Source organism: Benincasa hispida, chromosome 4, assembly GCF_027475165.1.
Source record: "Benincasa hispida cultivar pf3 chromosome 4, pf3_genome.v1.1, whole genome shotgun sequence".
NCBI classification, from domain to species: domain Eukaryota; kingdom Viridiplantae; phylum Streptophyta; class Magnoliopsida; order Cucurbitales; family Cucurbitaceae; genus Benincasa; species Benincasa hispida.
In genome coordinates, this window is record NC_143481.1 from 42,507,895 (window position 1) to 42,525,578 (window position 17,684).

At 35.9% G+C, this 17,684-nt stretch overlaps 1 protein-coding gene across 2 annotated transcripts; it reads left to right on the forward strand.

The window, feature by feature from the left end:
• The first annotated feature begins 667 nt into the window (after positions 1 to 667).
• On the forward strand, positions 668 to 16,556 carry SOL1 (carboxypeptidase D). Of its 2 annotated transcripts, XM_039029394.2 has the most exons (15): positions 668 to 937; positions 1,452 to 1,521; positions 1,623 to 1,712; positions 1,818 to 1,848; positions 1,967 to 2,023; positions 2,613 to 2,708; positions 3,824 to 3,946; positions 4,500 to 4,604; positions 5,375 to 5,421; positions 6,052 to 6,177; positions 6,307 to 6,409; positions 6,610 to 6,672; positions 6,853 to 6,936; positions 14,147 to 14,210; positions 16,060 to 16,556. In XM_039029394.2, exons 1-15 carry the CDS (start codon positions 838 to 840, stop codon positions 16,365 to 16,367), a joined length of 1,467 nt encoding a protein of 488 aa, XP_038885322.1. In that variant the 5' UTR covers positions 668 to 837; the 3' UTR covers positions 16,368 to 16,556. The 2 variants fall into 2 exon arrangements, with proteins under 2 accessions (XP_038885322.1, XP_090168954.1); XM_090312828.1 differs by lacking the exon at positions 668 to 937 and having other exon boundaries at positions 1,452 to 1,515; positions 1,621 to 1,712.
• The last annotated feature ends 1,128 nt before the right edge of the window (positions 16,557 to 17,684 follow it).

The window sequence follows — 17,684 nt, forward strand, 5'->3', positions numbered from 1 at the left end:
CACTTTTTCAAATTTCGTCAGACCAATATTGTGTTAAACTTATGATTTAAGTCAATTAAACTCTTAGAATTTCACAAGCCAATCAATTCAGACTTTTCATTATGATTGCTTTTGAAAATTATTCGTGGTTTGATTCTCAAACATGTATAACCTTCTTCAAATGTTAGATTTTACAAAATAGATTATTAGAGTAAGTGCATGTACAAATCTCAAAAGAAATTTTGACTAAACGTTTAAATTGATTTATTTATGAAAGTTTAAGGGTTTAATTGATACAATCATAAATTTAACATGAGATTTTTCAAATGAGAGTATAAATTGATCCACTTACAAAAGTTTAGATTTAGATTGTTACAAATATTAGTTTAGTATTTAAATTGATACAACTCCTTAAATCAAGAGGTATAAATCAGGGTAATTATTTTAAATGGTAAAACTGTTGAAAATATTTTCAAATATAATAAAATGTCATTATTTATCGATGATAAATTATAATAAATAGATGTTAATGTATCTCTATAGACAATAAATGTTTATTTATATTATAAATAAACGACTCATTTTCTATATTTTAAAACAAAACAGTATTAAAATGTGATAGAATAGTAAGAGATATAGTAAAGCAAAAAAAATTCTAATACATGGCGGGGGTCACTATCACGTGCTTATCACTCGTGAGTCGTGAACGACTCGTCTCTTCGGCCATGCGAGGATAAAAATAGAATAAATTACAGATTTCAGTGTTTCTGTCTTCAGATCACCGACCGGAACAAACAATCGGAAGCGTCATAAGGCTCCAAATTTGTGATCGCCTGAGGCTCACAGAAGGGGGGAAAAATGAAGTTTCTCTTATCGTTCTTACTTTTCTCTCTTACTTCTCCAGCTTTATTTCACGTTGCACTCGCTCGAGGCGCCTTCAACCGCCCCATTTCGCCAGGTTTCTGCTTTGTTTTTGTTGCAATGTTTCGTTTTCTTTGTTTATGCACATGAGAAGGCGTTGTTTTCTGTTTAGCTGCTGAGAAACTGGGATAATTGAGTAGTTGATGATTTTGAACTAAGGAAATTAGTACTCCGCAAGTTTATTTAGTTCTATACCGGAATCTTTTTTACTTTATATTCCTACATGAACATTTTGATTCGTTTTCTGTGAGAATTGAGGCGAGGAACGTCTTAAATTTTCTTTCGTTCACCGTTTGATATGTATTTTAGGTTGCGCGTCTCGGATTTTGAATTATAATGTTTGATCGTTTGAATGCCTTTGAATCGGTGTTCACTGTTCAGTTCCTTTATGCTGTAGGTCTCAGTAATTGACGTTTTCATCGTTCTTAATTTTCTTCGTTAGTCCTTTGTTATGTGTGCGCCTTAGATTGTGCGGCTCGGATTTCCGATTGTTGTCTATGTTATTTGAGTTGAATTTGAATGTTCTTTTTTTCTTAATCGGTTTTATGCAGTGGATTTTGATAGTCGTGCATATGGCGGTTCTGCTAGATTCTTACTCGAGGACAATAAATCTCAAGGAAGGTAGCTTCCTTGGAGATTCCAGTATTTTGTGGTTATTTAAATTTTGTTGAGGTATTATGTTATTTGAGGTCTGAAGTATTTCAAAATTTATTTATTGACAGCATCATGCAAGGTTATATGACCAATAAAGAGCTTGAGGAGGCGATCAAAGCTTTCGGTAAAAAATGTAGTAAAATTTCTAGGATATACAGGTAATTCTAAGAGTTGTGATTTCCTTATCACCACGCAAAGAAGGCCTAGTTTATGTGCTGATTTCTCTTTCGCTTTCCTTTCCTTGCTCTTGGATGCTTGATCAGTATTGGAGACAGCGTGCAAGGGTTTCCCCTGGTAATCATTCCAAAATGTTAGTTCTTTTGTTTATTCTAAATCTTCCCTCCCTAATATCTTTGATTTTAAGTGGAAATTTATAATATCTGATGAAGTGCTTTCATCTGATTCATAATAGTGGGTAATGGAAATCTCTGACAAGCCCGGCCAGGAAGAAGCTGAACCTGCATTTAAGGTGAATGGTCTACTACTCTACTTGCATATAATAGTCATGCTCGACTGCCCATGCACACACCTAACAGCTTTCATTTGTGAATTCTTTTTCACCTCTTGCTGTAAATAATTCAGTTTTTTTTTTTTTTTTTTTTTTTGGGGGGGGGGGGAGGTGGAAGGCTTCTCTTGCATGAGTGTTAGATAATTTGAAACGTGAAATTGTAAAATAAAATAACTGTATATTGTTTGAGCTCCGAGTATAATAACATTGCTGTTGTTATTTATCTGTTCTATGGGGCTATGCCATGATGAATTGCTAAAGCATGCGTCCATTGTCAAATTTCCTAATTACTAGTCACCTTTGGTCTACTGTTGATATAATAGTGGTTATTGTTCTGTGCTTGTTAACATGGTTGCTCTTTGACTGTAAGTACTATTTGAAAAATCATTTTTTCTTGCTTTTCATTCTGTCATTGTGTTAGTGTCTGTTTATATGTATGTATGATCCAAGTGTAGAATTGAATGGAGTATTTTTTTTTTTTTTTTTTTTTTATAAAAGCACCGGCAAACTTTCTCGAGGAAGTTTTAAATGATTTTATTTGATATTGCAGTACATAGGAAATGTACATGGAGATGAACCTGTTGGCAGGGAGCTTCTTTTGCAATTTGCTAACTGGATATGTGATAATTACCTGAAGGATCCGTTGGTAACTTATGTAGTTTTTTTCCATTTACATACATCTTCATTCTTCTTTATATTCACCATTTCACATGAATTTATGACTTTTATATATTATTCCTCTTGCTCATTCAAATCTTTCTTGTTTTATTCTTGCCTTATTTGTGACATCTCAATATAACATAGTTGCTAATTTATGTTTGCATATAACATTTTTATCTTTTAAAAAACTGCATAACTTTATGCAACGGTGAAATATTGTGGACTTAAACAAAATGTAAGGTTTCAATACGACAGCCGTACCAATTTTTCAGCTGAATTCAGTTAATTGTTTTAATTACATCTCCAAACTCCATTATGGCCTTTTTTTTGCTCTGTGTTATATTCCCAGAATTGACAAAGGCGATGAACTCACTTTTAATACAAATAAATTTTTGATGTTCCGACTTTAACATTATTATTATTATTATTTGTATTTTCTGAGTTTAACACCTGTATATGTGCAATCTCTACTCCTAGCATTCCCCAACAATAGCATATTTTCTTAATTTGAGGATTTCCCCCTCTACTTATACCAACGCCCATAAACTGTCGTTAGAAATGTTTTGCAGTGAGAAATTGCCAAGCAATCAATCAATGATTTAGGAATGCTTCATATGTCTTGTCATATGAAAAAATTCCGATGTATGGAGTACTCGTTAAATACTTGGTGTTTCCCCAGACATCTACCATCTCTTTAGTTTAAGAGGAGCCTTTTGACTGAGTGATCGGGTCGTAGGTCCTCTTAATTGTTATGGTGGTGGGGCTCCTCCTTAACCCAACGGCACCACTAACGGCTTCGGAGGAGCCTCCATGTAGCCTCCTATGTCTTAAGATGTGTCTTCCCTCCTGCCAGTCTATTGCAAAGTTTTATGGAAGGTGTTTATCCCTAAAAAATGTGGTTTTTATTTGGATCTTAGCTTGGGTGGTTTGGTATAATATTGAAGGAAAAATTTAAAGAAGGACCCCTCTTATTTATGTAAACCCAATTGATGCAACTTTTGCTTTTCTGATTGGTTATAAGATGCAAATTTTGATTTCCCTTGTGTAATTTGTTCCACCACAACTTTCGTCTCACTGAGAAGTCTCAATGTATTTCTGAAGGCTACACTGATTGTGGAGAATGTTCATCTTCATATACTTCCATCCATGAATCCCGATGGGTTTTCTCTTAAGAGACGCAATAATGCGAACGATGTTGATCTAAACAGAGATTTCCCCGACCAGGTAGATCAATTGACTTTCTAGTTTATTATGTCCGAGTAAATTTAAGTCTTAGCAGGCTTTCCTACTTTTGATTTAAGTCAGATGCTATTGCAGAATAGATTGTATCCAATGCATCTCTTTGCATTTGCTTGAATGTATGAGTAGTTTCATTGTTTGTTATCTGCTTTTTTTTTTTTGGCATGCTTGAAGTTGTTGCCCAAAATGTATTTTGTAGTATTTTTCCTTTTCACATCAACTATTAGTTGTTTTCTTTCTGTCCATAATTGATCATTTAATGCAATATCTGATCCCTTATTTACTGATCTTGATTATATTCTCCCCACCACCCCCACCCCCACCCCCAACACCCCAAATCTAAGATTTTGGATACCATATGTCTTATTTCATCGACTATTCTATTATCTTTTTCTGTTGCTGCATCTTGTTCAATTTACTTTGATTTTCTCTTTTTCCTTTTTCCCTGAGATCAATTGCTTTTCAACATTAAATGGCCAAAACCAATTCTATGATGTTATACGTTTTAAGCAGGGATTAACCGTACACTTAATGTCAGTTCTTTGTCATCAATGATGATGAATATGCACGACAACCTGAAACAAAGGCAATTATGAAGTGGATGAGAGATGTACATTTCACTGCCTCTGCCAGTTTGCATGGGGTAAGACCTGACCTTGTCGTCTTCTATATAGCTTAAGGGAATCCTAACACTTCATTGACTTCCTATTTTGTGGGGAGTTTGGTTCGAGAGAAACTATAGAATTTTTAGAAAGGTGGAAAGATTGGGTGGTGAGGTTTAATGCCTCTTTGTGGGCTTTTTGGTAACTAAGAACCTTTTTTTTTTAAAAAAAAATTTATCTTAGTTTGATTTGGTTGGATTGGAGTCCTTTCTTTTGTTTTTGGGCCTTTTTTTGTGGGACTTGATTTTATTTTATTTTATTTCATGTTTTGTATATTCTTTCATTTTTCTCAATGAAAACTTGGTTCCTTGCGCATGCTTACGGAGAGGGGAAAAAACAAAAAGCAAAAACAAAACTTCATTGTCTTTCTAATTAGTCATTCATGAATTGTATCATTTGGGACATTATTTATACTCTTTTCCAATGAGAATCCTCTTCCTGATGAGAAACGAGCCAGAACCTTATGATGGAGCCATCCTTTGTTCAATGAGTTCTTGCCTCCACAAGTACAAAAATTATGAAGAACCTAAAAGAAATCTTGTTCATTATTTTAAATATTCTTTCAATCTCCTAGATCAGCGTGTTATTTTGCTTTTTTATTTTTCTCATCTATTAAGATGTATCTTTGGAGCATTATTCTCTTTTCTTTTCTTCAATGAAAAGCTTCATTTCTTGTTATTAAAAAAAAATGATAAATGCAGACTTAAGGAACACCTAAAGAGGTTTTCGTCAATTTCTTTCCTCTTTACAGGGTGCACTGGTTGCAAATTACCCATGGGACGGCACAGCAGATAAAAGGTGATACTTTTATGATTTTATTTTGCCCTTTGGTGTTTCTCCCAGTGTTGCCATATTCTTTTATGTTTTATATTTGTGTCCATATATATATTTTGTTACTTCAATGACTAATGACTATGGACTAATAATTGAATCAGGACTCAGATCTCGGTTCTTCATGATTTTTTCTTAATTATTCCCCCGCGTATGTGCTTATTTGTGAACATATTTGTGAATATGTTAACTATTTATTCTTTCATACATTTGTTCTCATTCATTGTCCATGTTGAATTATTATTGTTTAGGACCTTTTTTTCCTTGAGGAATTATTATTGTTTTTTTGTCTTTGGCACTTAAGGAATTGATTTACAAATATGTTGATAAGCAATCATAGCTACCTAATTATGGATGTAACTTCCACTTTAAACTCAGAAAAAATATATTAGATGAGAACAAACGAAACGTGAAAATCAGGCTGATTGGTTTATAGACGGCCCAATGTAGGTGGTGACAGAAGTTAGCTAAATTACAACAATATTGTAAAATTTTTTTATAGCCTATTCCATCTTGCATCTTCAACATGCATTACTAAGTGTCGGTTAATATCTCGTTTACTTGCTCTCTTTTCACATTGTAAAATATTTTTTTCAGGAAAGATTACTATGCATGTCCTGATGATGAAACATTCCGATTCATGGCTAGTGTCTATAGTCGCGCACATCATAACATGTCTTTTAGCCAAGAATTTCAAGGAGGAATTACAAATGGAGCTTCATGGTATGGCAATGAATGCTTAAGTATATTGTGTTTGAAAATCACATCCATGTGTCATGGTTCTGATTTTCTGACTTTAATGAATTATTCTCTTTTAAAGTGCTTTTCAGAATTTACACAAGATTGCTGCAGGTACCCCATATATGGTGGCATGCAAGACTGGAACTATATACACGGTGGCTGTTTTGAGTTGACTTTAGAGATTACAGACAACAAATGGCCTCCTGCAAATGAGGTTTGAGCTGAGTTCAATTCATCCCAAATAGAAAGGAATAAAAGATTTGTTATTCTATTCCTCCAGATGAATTAGAGGTTTAGAAAGTATTGGCAGTCAGTTCTTCTCGTGTAGATTTTAGCAACCTTTGCCGTTCACACTACTGTCTGAGTCATTTGACTACTATCCAGTAAATGATTTTCCTCTTGGCGTATGTGCAGCTGGCTACCATTTTTGAGTATAACAAGTTGAGCATGCTAAAGCTTGTTGCAAGCCTTGTTCAGGTACACCTTAGTTTGTCTTTCAGTTGCATTTTCGTGTAAGAATACAGTATAGAGTATAGACTTCTCTCTCCTTGAATTGGTTATCTGTCAGAAATTAAAACGCAATTCATTGAATTTAAAAGAATGTTGAAGTCCTTTGCTTTGTAGGTAAGTTATAAACCATTAACATATTCTATCCAGACAGGAATACATGGAAGAATTTTTTCGTCAGATGGTGGAATGCCCTTGCCTGCAACCATTACACTCAAGGGAATAGACTACTCGGTACGCTTTAATCTTTAAATTCCCTCTCTTTGTTTTATTCTGCAATCTGCATTTAATTATTTGGGGATCCCTTTTCATTCATTTTGTATTTTAACTTGTAATACCGGGCATACCCTTTCCGAAAATATGCAATGTATACGTTTGATCATGAACTACAAATGAAAAAAATATAAACTGATTGCCTTTGAATCTCACATCATTAATAATCGGATTTTGGAATCTACCATAATTGAATTAGATTTAGACCAAGTAAGTTCAAAGAAGAAAAGTTGTATGCTGAGAGGAGGTAGATGGTTGGATTGAGTTAAGATGATATTAATAACTTAAGAGGTGAGAGAAAAGAGTTGGTTGAGGAGATGGTTAGAGTGGTAGAAATGGTATAAACTAGTGAGAAGATGATCGAATATTGTTAAAAGAGAAAAGAGAGAGGAGACACAAGGTTTACGTGGAAAATCCTAGAACAGGGAGAAAAAATCACAATAGAGAGTCTCCGTTTTATTAATTTTTACATAATGTGAGAGATACAAGAGGATTCTGTTAGGAACCAAAGTAGTATGGGATGCCTTTGTCCCACATTGGTTAGAATGGGATGACCAATGTGGTACTTAAGTAGCTTGGCTCTCCCATCCCAATAGCTAGCTTTTGGGGTGTGGTTCTCCAAGATGCTTAAGTACCTAACAATGGTATCAGAGTCGGTTGTCGACGTTCCGGGGTGGAACCGGCGGAGGGTTCTGACTGGGTGTGGCCGAGTGAAGTACTGCCGGAGTAGCCGTCGGGACGTCGGCTTTCCGGGGATGGGGTATTGTTAGGAACCAAGGTAGTATGGGATGTCTTTGTCCCACATTGGTTAGAATGGGATGACCAATGTGGTACTTAAGTGGCTTGGCTCTCCCACCCCAATAGTTAGCTTTTGGGGTGTGGTTCTCCAAGGTGTTTAAGTACCTAACAGATTCTTAATCATAGGCTCCAACAAGCCTAAATACAAAAAAGGAAAGTTTATAGGGTAAAGTAAATAACTATAATACCCCCGGAACTATAAACAATCAACTAAGTCCCTTATTTCCGACACTCCCCCTCAAGTTGGGGCATAGATATCAATTAGATCCAACTTGCCAACGCAAGAGTCAAAATATACTGTCATTGTCCAGTTTCTCTTTTATAAAGTGTCTGTCAATCTTCACATGTTTCATTCGATCATGTTGTACCGGATTATTGGCGATGCTTGTAGCAGGTTTATTATCACAATAGAGTTTCATAGGTAAAACACCATCTTGATGAAGAACAGGCAAGACTTTCTTTAACCAAAATTTTTTAACCAAATTGATGTATTCAGTCTCTGCACTGCTTCTAGCAACTATACTTTGTTTCTTACTTCTCCAAGTAATTAGATTACCCCACACAAAGGTACAGTACCCTGAGGTAGATTTTTTGTCAGTCAATGATCATACCCAGTCAAAGTTGATATAGACCTTGTTGCATTTCCTGTCAGTTTTTCTGAACATTAGACCTTTACCAAGAGTGCTTTTCAAATATCTCAGAATTCGATTCACAGCTCCCATATATTCTTGATCTGCATAAACTGACTGACAACATTGACAGCATAGGAAATGTCTGGTCTAGTATATGATAAGTAAATTAACTTTCCCACTAGACGCTGATACCTCTTTTTATCAACTAGAACTTTGTCAACAGAATCTCCCAGTTTAACATTGAATTCTATAGGAGCGTCAGCAGGTTTACATCCAGTCACTTGTTTCCTTTAACAAGTTAAGAGTGTACTTCCGTTGTGAAACAGAGATTCCTTTCCTTGATATGGTCACTTCCATTCCAAGGAAATACTTTAGATTCCCGAGGTTATTGATTTCAAACTCGACTGCCATCTTCTTTTTCAGTTTGGTGATCTCATCAATATCATCTCCTAACAAGACAATATCATCCACATACACGATTAGGACAACAATTTTCCCGGACATTGACCTTTTTGTGAACAATGTATGATTAGAGTGTCCTTGAGTGAACCCTTTGTACCAAGGTAGTAAACCTTTCAAACCAAGCTCTCGAGGACTATTTCAGACCATACAAGGACTTCTTGAGTTTACACACCTGATGATCAAACTGAGCTTCAAAACCTGGAGGAGGGCTCATATACACCTCTTCTTCTAAATCACCATTTAGAAAGGCATTTTTCACATCAAGTTGGTGGAGAGGCCAATCTTTATTTATTGCAACAAAGAGAAGAACCTGAATCATGTTTAATTTCGCTACAGGAGAGTTTCTAAATAGTCTACCTCATAAGTCTGAGTAAACCCTTTCGCTACAAGTCTAACCTTGTACCTGTCTAAAGTACCATCAGATTTATACTTCAGAGTTAAATACTCATTTGCACCCTACTGTTTTATGTCCTTTTGGGAGAGTAACAAGGTCCCACGTATTATTCTTTTCAAGAACTCTCATTTCTTCCATAACGGTAGTCTTCCACTCTGGAATCTCCATAGTCACATGTATGTTTTCTTGGGTATTGTTGCTATGTCAAGACTGGCAGTGAAAGCCTTGAACTTAGAAGACAGATTACTGTAAGATAGAAAGCTATACATAGGATACTTAGTGCAAGACCTGGTGCCCCTTCTCAAGGCAATTGGCATGTCAAGAGAAGCATCATAATCCCCAAGTTTGGCCGACTTCTCATCTGCTTTCCCACCTGTAGTAGGATTATGATCACACGTTTCAAGCTGAGGTAGAATTTCACTCTCTTGTGTTTCTGTTGTAGTCTCATCACTGGCATTTTCTAGAACTAACACATCAGTCTTGTCATTCTTAGTTACATCCACAATATCATCCTCAACACACAAATCGTTTTTATCAGAGGGACATCCAATAGTACCTAGAGCTTGTGTTGGTTCAGATTCATTGACCGGAACCGGCGGAATAGTAGGGGACACAATTCCTTTATGAGATTCTTCCTGTAGTATGTTAGCTAAGGGACCTGTTTAGTAGGTAGAACAGTGTCGTGGGAACTCAAGATGGGCTGAGGAAGATCAATAGGGACTGAGGATGTTGACCAGTTAGTCTCTTCACTAGTACTCTCCCCTTGAAGATGACTAACAGGGAAGAAGGGTTCATCCTCAAGGAATGTGACATCCATGGAGATAAAGTATTTTCGGGAAGAAGGATGGAAGCATTTATAACCTCGCTGGTGAAGAGGATATCCAAGGAAGACACATTTCTGAGCACGAGGGATAAACTTAGTTTGGTTAGGGCCATGACTATGGACAAAGACAGAAGACCTAAAAACCCGGAGAGGAACATCAAGAATGAGTCGTGTAGTCGGGTACGACTCCTTGAGGCATTCAAGAGGGATTTGGAGTTGGAGAACACGAGAAGACATTCGGTTAAGAAGATGAGCTGCAGTAAGAACTGCATCTCCCCACAAATAAGATGGAAGAGAGGTAGATAGCATGAGAGATTGGGCAACCTCGAGGAGGAGGTGACTTTTCCTTTCAGCCACTCCATTCCGTTAAGGTGTATAGGCACACGAACTTTGGTGAACAATGCCTTTGGAAGACAGAAATTAACGAAGAGTATTATTGAGAAATTCATGACCATTATCACTTCGAAGAATAGCAATAGTATTGAATTGAGTCTCAGTAGTGGTGTAAGATTGTTGAAATATCGACGAAACCTCTGATTTGTCAGTGAGAAGAAAGACCCACGTACAACGGTTATGATCATCGATAAATGTCAAAAACCAACGTTTCCCTAAAGAGAAGAGAAGACTTGAGAAGGTTTGTAAGGTTTAGAGGGAAAGGTGACCCTATGTTGTTTTGCACAAATGCACACATCACAAGAAAGACAAGAAAGAGAAGAGATATCAAATTTATGGAATAAGTGAGGAAATAGAAATTTCACATATTGAAAATTTGGATGACCAAGGTGAAAATGCCACGACATACCATCTTTTTCTGAAGTTGAAAAATACGAAGATAACAAACTAGTCCTATAGTTGTTCCTAGAAGAAGCATCATCATCAAAGAATTTGAGTCCCCTATTGTGCCGAGCAGTGCTAATCATCTTTCCCGAGCTCAAGTCTTGAAAGAAAACATTATTCAGTGAGAAGGAAATTTGACAATTTAGATCTCGGGTTGTCTTACTAATAGATAGCAAATTGTAAGATATTTTAGGTACATGCAGAACATTCTGGAAAGTGAAACCATGGAGGGAAGAAATATGACCCTTGCCCGTAATAGAAGCAAAAGACCCATCTGCAATTCTGATTGTTTCATTACCAACTCACGAAAGATACAACAGGAAGTTATCAGATGACTTGGTTAAATGATCTGTAGCCCCTGAATCAAGTATCCATGGTTTATTGTTATTTATACTTAGGAGACTTAAGGGTTGTGATGTACCCAATTGAGCCATTGCCCCAAGAGAAGGGACAACAAAGTCACTTTGACAATTCACCTGAGGTTGTGATTGGGAAGCACTTGCAGATTCACTTACAAGTGCACAGCCAGGATTGGACTTGTCATTTGGAGGGCGTCTTCTACCATTTAGTGGCCTACCATGTAATTTCTAGCATTGTTCCTTAATATGCCAGGGTTTGCAATGTTCACACACTAGAGTTTGTATCCCATTGTGATCGTCACCATCATTACCTGATAATTTCACACTAAAAGCAGCAGCATCAATAGATGACACTGTAGTGATATTCATAGCACTGGATCTGTCTTCCTCAAGGCGAACCGTAGAGCACACTTCCATAAGAGAGGGTATAGGTCTCTGTCCTAGTATACGGCCTCGCATTGCCTCAAATTTGGAGTTCAAACCAGCTAGGAAATCATATATCCTATCTACTTCCTCAATTTTGGAATACCAGATACGCCCACACGGATTGTCCCAACCTCCACAAGGACCGTCCCAAATAATTTCGCGACACAAGTCTATCTCCTACCAGATTGAGACAGTTTATTAAAGTACGAAGTGACATCCATTGTCCCCTGTTTGCACTCGTGAACTTGTTTGCACAGAGTGTACGGACGAGATGCATTCTGAATATAATTTCTAAACAGCATCCCAGATATCTCGAGTGGTGGCAGCATACAATAATGGTTTCCCTATCTGAGGCTCCGTACTATTAATTAGTAGTGATCGTAGCAAGGAGTCATTTTCTTTCCAAATGCGCTCTCGAGGATCCCCTGGTCTAGGTCTGGGTATCTCGCCAGTCAAATAATCGAACTTGTAATGTCCGTCAAGGGTCATTTTAATAGACTGAGACCAGGAGAAATAATTCTGGCCATTTTTACTTTTCTCCTACAATTAAGCCTGCGGAATTTCCCATAGAACCAGACAAATAATTTGCAGTAGTTAAAGCAGGGAAAGAGGTTATCGGATTCTCTGGATGCATCGGAAAATTGGAAGGAACGTCTGAATTCAATGCACTTGAATTTAAGTTTGTGGTTGTGGAAGCACTTAGGGCTACCCCAAGAGCAGTGATTTGTTGTTGAAAACTCACATGAAGATCAGCTAACTGTTGTGGAACCATTGCCTGAGAACGACCAATGGACCCGTGATGTTCATTGCTCGGCTCCGGCGGATGGAGGAGCCTAGGCGGCAGCAAGTTGTTATATGCGGCTGGCGACACATCACTTCTGATTACGAACTTGCTTCGGTGATATGTAGATCCAGTAGCATCGGCTTTAGATTCTGGCGGCTGGATGAAGTGGTTGGCGGCAGTGGGACCAAAGGTAGCGGTGGTAGGACCAGAGGCGGTGACAATGGCAGCACTGGGAGTAAAGCTAGCGGCACGAGGGTTCTCGATCGGCTACTGTTGAGGATGTATTTGCAGCAATCGAAGATACCGGTCAACGGTGGTTTGAACGACAGTGGCGGCGGCGGTTGGAGACTCCATCGACGGCTGTGGCAGAAGCGGTGTTGGTGCAACACTAAGGTTATCTTGCACCGGTTGGTTTTTGCCGATGGTGGTTAGGGTTTCATCACCATGCTCTGATACCATGTTAAAAGAGAAAAGAGAGATAGAGGAGACACAAGGTTTACGTGAAAAACCCTTGAACAGGGAGAAAAAACCACGATAGAAACTCTCCATTTTATTAATTTTTACATAATGTGAGAGACACGAGGATTCTTATTTATAGGCTCCAACAAGCCTATATACAAAGAAAGGAAGAAAAATAGGGTAGAGTAAATAACTATAATACCGGGACTGGGACTGTAAACAATCAACTGAGAGTTCATTCCCTTATTTCCATCAAATGATGATGGTCATTGTTCTGGTAAAAGCGGACATTCAAAAGCAGAAAGGGTAATCAAGGGTAAAGGGAAATATTTAAGTACCATGGGGAGCTTTAGGTAGAAAACAGTTGACATATATCTTGCTTATAATATGTTTATTTCTTCTGCTACTCGTTAGGATTGGCAGAAGGAAATACTACTCTATAAAAACATGGTAAAAATATATTAACGTAGGTATCTGTTGGATGTTATTTATCATAACGAAACTGTGTGGAGAACCCAATCCATCTGTGGTGACTGACGATTCTTTGTGGAAACTTGATCAATGACCATTTTTATTCCCTTTTTAAATCGGAAATAGAGGGGAAAGTTACCCCAATCTAAAGGAGTTATAGAAGAGAGAGCAATGAAAATAACGTGTTATAGGAAAATATCGAAAGGTTATGTTTTGTCGTTAAAAGATAGTACAATCGAAACAGACGAAAAATAAGCTCATGAGGTGTAACCATAAGAGTCTCTCCTTTCCTTTGAAAGGATGACCCTCTAGTGTAAGAGATAAAAAGCAAGGGATGTTGATTGGTAGAATCACGAACCACTCGAAAGAAGAGATGTTCTGGCTCCGTAATCTATTTGAATGTATGCAAAGGATAAATACGTAGTTGGATAACTGTCATCTTATATAGGTAACTTTTGCATTTTCATCTCTTCTATTGTTCTAATCCTCTCCTTAATTGTTATATTTTACAACAACTTTGCCTCCGGAATAAGAACTAGTTAAATCCTCTGACGGTTTGTTTTGTGTTATTCTGACGTTGTTAATGTGACTTTTTAAAATTCTCTTGTTTGTTTAAATCATTATCATACAAGAGAAACAGAGAGATGGTGAGGAAAAACAATGGAGAGAATTCTTACTCCCTGTTCAACAATCTACCAAATAAATATTCTTGAATTTAATTTACAGGTTAAAGCTAATCAAAAGTTCGCCAACTACCACCGGTTAGCCGCACCAAGACAGAAATACGAAGGTAAGTGCTTCTATGACCCTTTTAACTGTTTATGTGTAGCCTTGATCTTGGTCATTTGTGCTGAAGTTTTCAATGTCCTAGCCCTCATAGTTAAAAAAATTTCACACATAAGACTCCTGGTTAAGATGAATTTCATATGGTAGAACTTTTGCATTTACTTGAAACAATGATTCTAGGAAATTGATTCACCCACTAGCCAAAGATTAATTCATTGAATTACAAAGAGTAAACATGCAATTAAGCCAGTAGTGAAGAAGGCACATATAAAAATTCTCTCTTTCGAGAACAATTAACTCTCTTTGCTAAATTTGAAACTCAATATCTCCATTCATTTTTTTTAATAACAAAGGCTTTAGGTCCACTTCTTTTAACAACCTCTAAAGGAATTCTAAATCTCTTTCAAGTTCATAATTACCTATACAATTAAGTAGACCCCCTATCTCAAGTATAAGGTTCTAGGCTAATAAAAAATTAATCCGTGATCAAGGGATAAATAAATAAATGATTAATTAATCCGTGATCAAGAGATTAAAAACATTATTCACATAAAAGCATGAAAAGATTAAGAGCAAACAGTCCGTGCATTTAAAAGATTATGATCGAACAGTCGATGTAGTTAAAAGATTAATTCATAAACCCTGGCTATATCAATACCTAGGATTAAGAGTTTAGCTACTCATATTCCACAATCTAAATACAAATCCCGTAAGAAAAATACAAGGGAAAGATGAAGAAAAACTAGTGTTCACATGTGAACTGATTGCCCCCAATACGATATCCATGATACCGAGCTTGAAAATTCCTTTCCTTTTCTCCAAGTCTTCTCATGCTCTAAAAAATATGTACCAAAATTCCTCCCGCAAAACGATTAGAAAAGAGAGAATTTATAGAAAAATCGAGACAATGCAGAGATGTTGCAAATGGCATTTGAACACTGTCCAAAACACATCAATTAATTATGGAAAATTGTTGTAGCGTCGAGACGCTATTCATAGCATCTCAACACCACAGACAAGAATGAAACTTCTGCATTTGCATTGAGCAGCGTTGGGTTGTCATCTTCGTAGTGTTGAGTCACCCATTTTCAATGCTATCTCCTCGGTGATTTTGGCTTCATCCATCCATCCCCTCTTCAAATCCTGGATTTCTTCTGCTTTGTCCAATTTAACCATTTCTTGATAATTACTATAGAAAACAAATCCTACAAAAGCATACAAATATGTGCGTGAATTTGACCAATTAAATATCATAAACAGCAAGAATTAAGCCCTAAAAATAGCTCACGTTGTGCGTTATTAATGTAAACCCAATGTCTCAGGTTAAATTTTGAATCTTCTATGTTGCCAGCTCCAACGTCCAATTTCTCCTTTGGAAATTATACCAAAATATTATCCACCTGTGAGGCTGTGATAACAGACACCACAACGTTCCTTTCCAATCCCCAAACTAATTAATCAAAATATTACAAATTAATTACAATTACTTGTAACCCCCTTTTCAAGCCTAAACTTCTTAATAAAGTTCAACAAGAAACATTTCTAGCCATTATACCTAATTCCATTACAACCTATCATAGATAGATCATAGGAGAAAATTTCCTCTTTTCTTCTAATTTGAAATCAAAATTCCCTTAAAAACCATCATACACTTCCATCTATGGCTACAACCATCTAAGAGAATGAAGTGAGGATGGACAATTTCACGACACTGCTCGCTATTGTTTTGAAGTTGTAGCATATTAACTCGTGCCATTTTTGTTTCAAGTATCAATTTTTGTGTGTGCTTTCTTATAATAGATATCAGAATGATAATGCTTATATTTGCTTTAAACTATGGAATATAACTGCAGTAACTGCGTCGATGCCTGGGTACAAGTCGAAGAATACAAGCATCTGGTTGGAAGAGGGAGCGATGTCTGTGGACTTTGTTCTTGATCCAGACACAACCACCAAAGGCAAAGGAAGACTAATACAAAACTGTGATTGCTACTGTGGCAATAGGCTGGACTTTATGGGCTATATTTGGGGACGCTACTTTGAGGCGTATATTTTCTTGGCGGTTGTTTTAGTATTTATTTGCTTTTTATTTCAGAGGAGGATGAAATCTAGACTTTCCAAGCAAAGATTAGTTGCATTACCTAAAAGGACTGTGGTCTGATACCCCTTTTCTTTTTCCTATTTATTTCAGGTTTACTTTTCACTATTGGATAAATGATATCATATGATTGTAGCGTAACAGTTTTCAAGGTATTTCCCTTATAAAAAAAAGAAAAGGAAGGGATCTTTAGGTAATGTTTATAGTCGAAATTTCCGAGTCAGAATAAAATTTGATTCTGTACCATTCAAATTCTAGTCTATCCCAATCTCCTTGCTCTGTGTGGGGGTCTAAATTTTTGGGAAACTGAAACTGTTGGTACGTGGAAATGACATTTGGGACATTGAAAATTTTAAGTTCCATCTAATAACTCTTTGTTTTTTAGTTTTGAGTTTTTTTTCCCCAGAATCGTAAGTGTTGAGTCTGAAAATGAATTCTTCGTCAATTTTTTTAAAAAAATAAAAAAATGAAGGATTTGTTAAAAGTATGATCAAAATTGGTACCTATAAACTTAATTTTTAAAAATAAAAAATTAAATGGTATAACGTATGAAGTTTAAGATTGTTCCCACTTTATCCAATTTTTTATTTAGGATTAAAATTTTTGGTCAATTCTGAAGGTTAATATAATTTTGGTTTTTCAACTTTGAAATGATTCTCCATTTATCCACTTACTTGATGGTCATGCAACTCTAATGTTATCAGTTTTTTATTTTAAAAAATGAAGTCTATTTCTTCTTATTTGCATCTTTCTTTTAAGAAGTAATTTTAAAAACAAACAAGTTTTTTAAAAATATGTTTTTTAATTTTCAAAATTTGACTTCATTTTTAAAACTTGATAACAAATCAAGAAATTTGAAGGTGAAAGAAGTTTTCGTAGGCTCAAATTTAAGAAAATGATAAATAAAAAACTAAAGTCTTGTTTGGTCATAATTTCGTTTTTTGTTTTTAATTTTTAAAAATTAAGCCTATAGAATTACTTTCACCTCCAAATTTTTTCTTTTGTTATCTACATTTTACTAAGTCAAATTTTAAAAGTTAAAAAAAGTAGTTTTTAAAATTTTGTATTTTTTTTTTAAATTTGACTAAAAATTCAATCATTGTATTCAAGAAAGGTGCAAATCATTTATAAGAAATGAGGCAGAAACATGCTTTTAACTTTTAAAAGCTAAAAACAAAAAACTAAATGGTTATCACACAAACGATATCTATTTGTTAAACACAAAAAAACAAGTTCTTGGTCCACTAGAATGGCTAGGAATCAAAATAGTATAAATATTAACAGTAACGATTAAAATAGTTTGAGATTTTTGTTTAGTTTAAATAAGTTTTGTAAATGTTAGTTTGAAAGTTCGAGGGGAGGAAAAATGAGACACCCAAC

Bases quoted from the DNA above. Each gene is read 5' to 3' on its own strand.
- SOL1 (XM_039029394.2), top strand. From the start codon at position 838: ATGAAGTTTCTCTTATCGTTCTTACTTTTCTCTCTTACTTCTCCAGCT. The intron at 1,713-1,817 runs GTAATTCTAAGA...ATGCTTGATCAG, and splicing joins AAAATTTCTAGGATATACAG to TATTGGAGACAGCGTGCAAG. The intron at 6,178-6,306 runs GTATGGCAATGA...AGATTGCTGCAG, and splicing joins ATTACAAATGGAGCTTCATG to GTACCCCATATATGGTGGCA.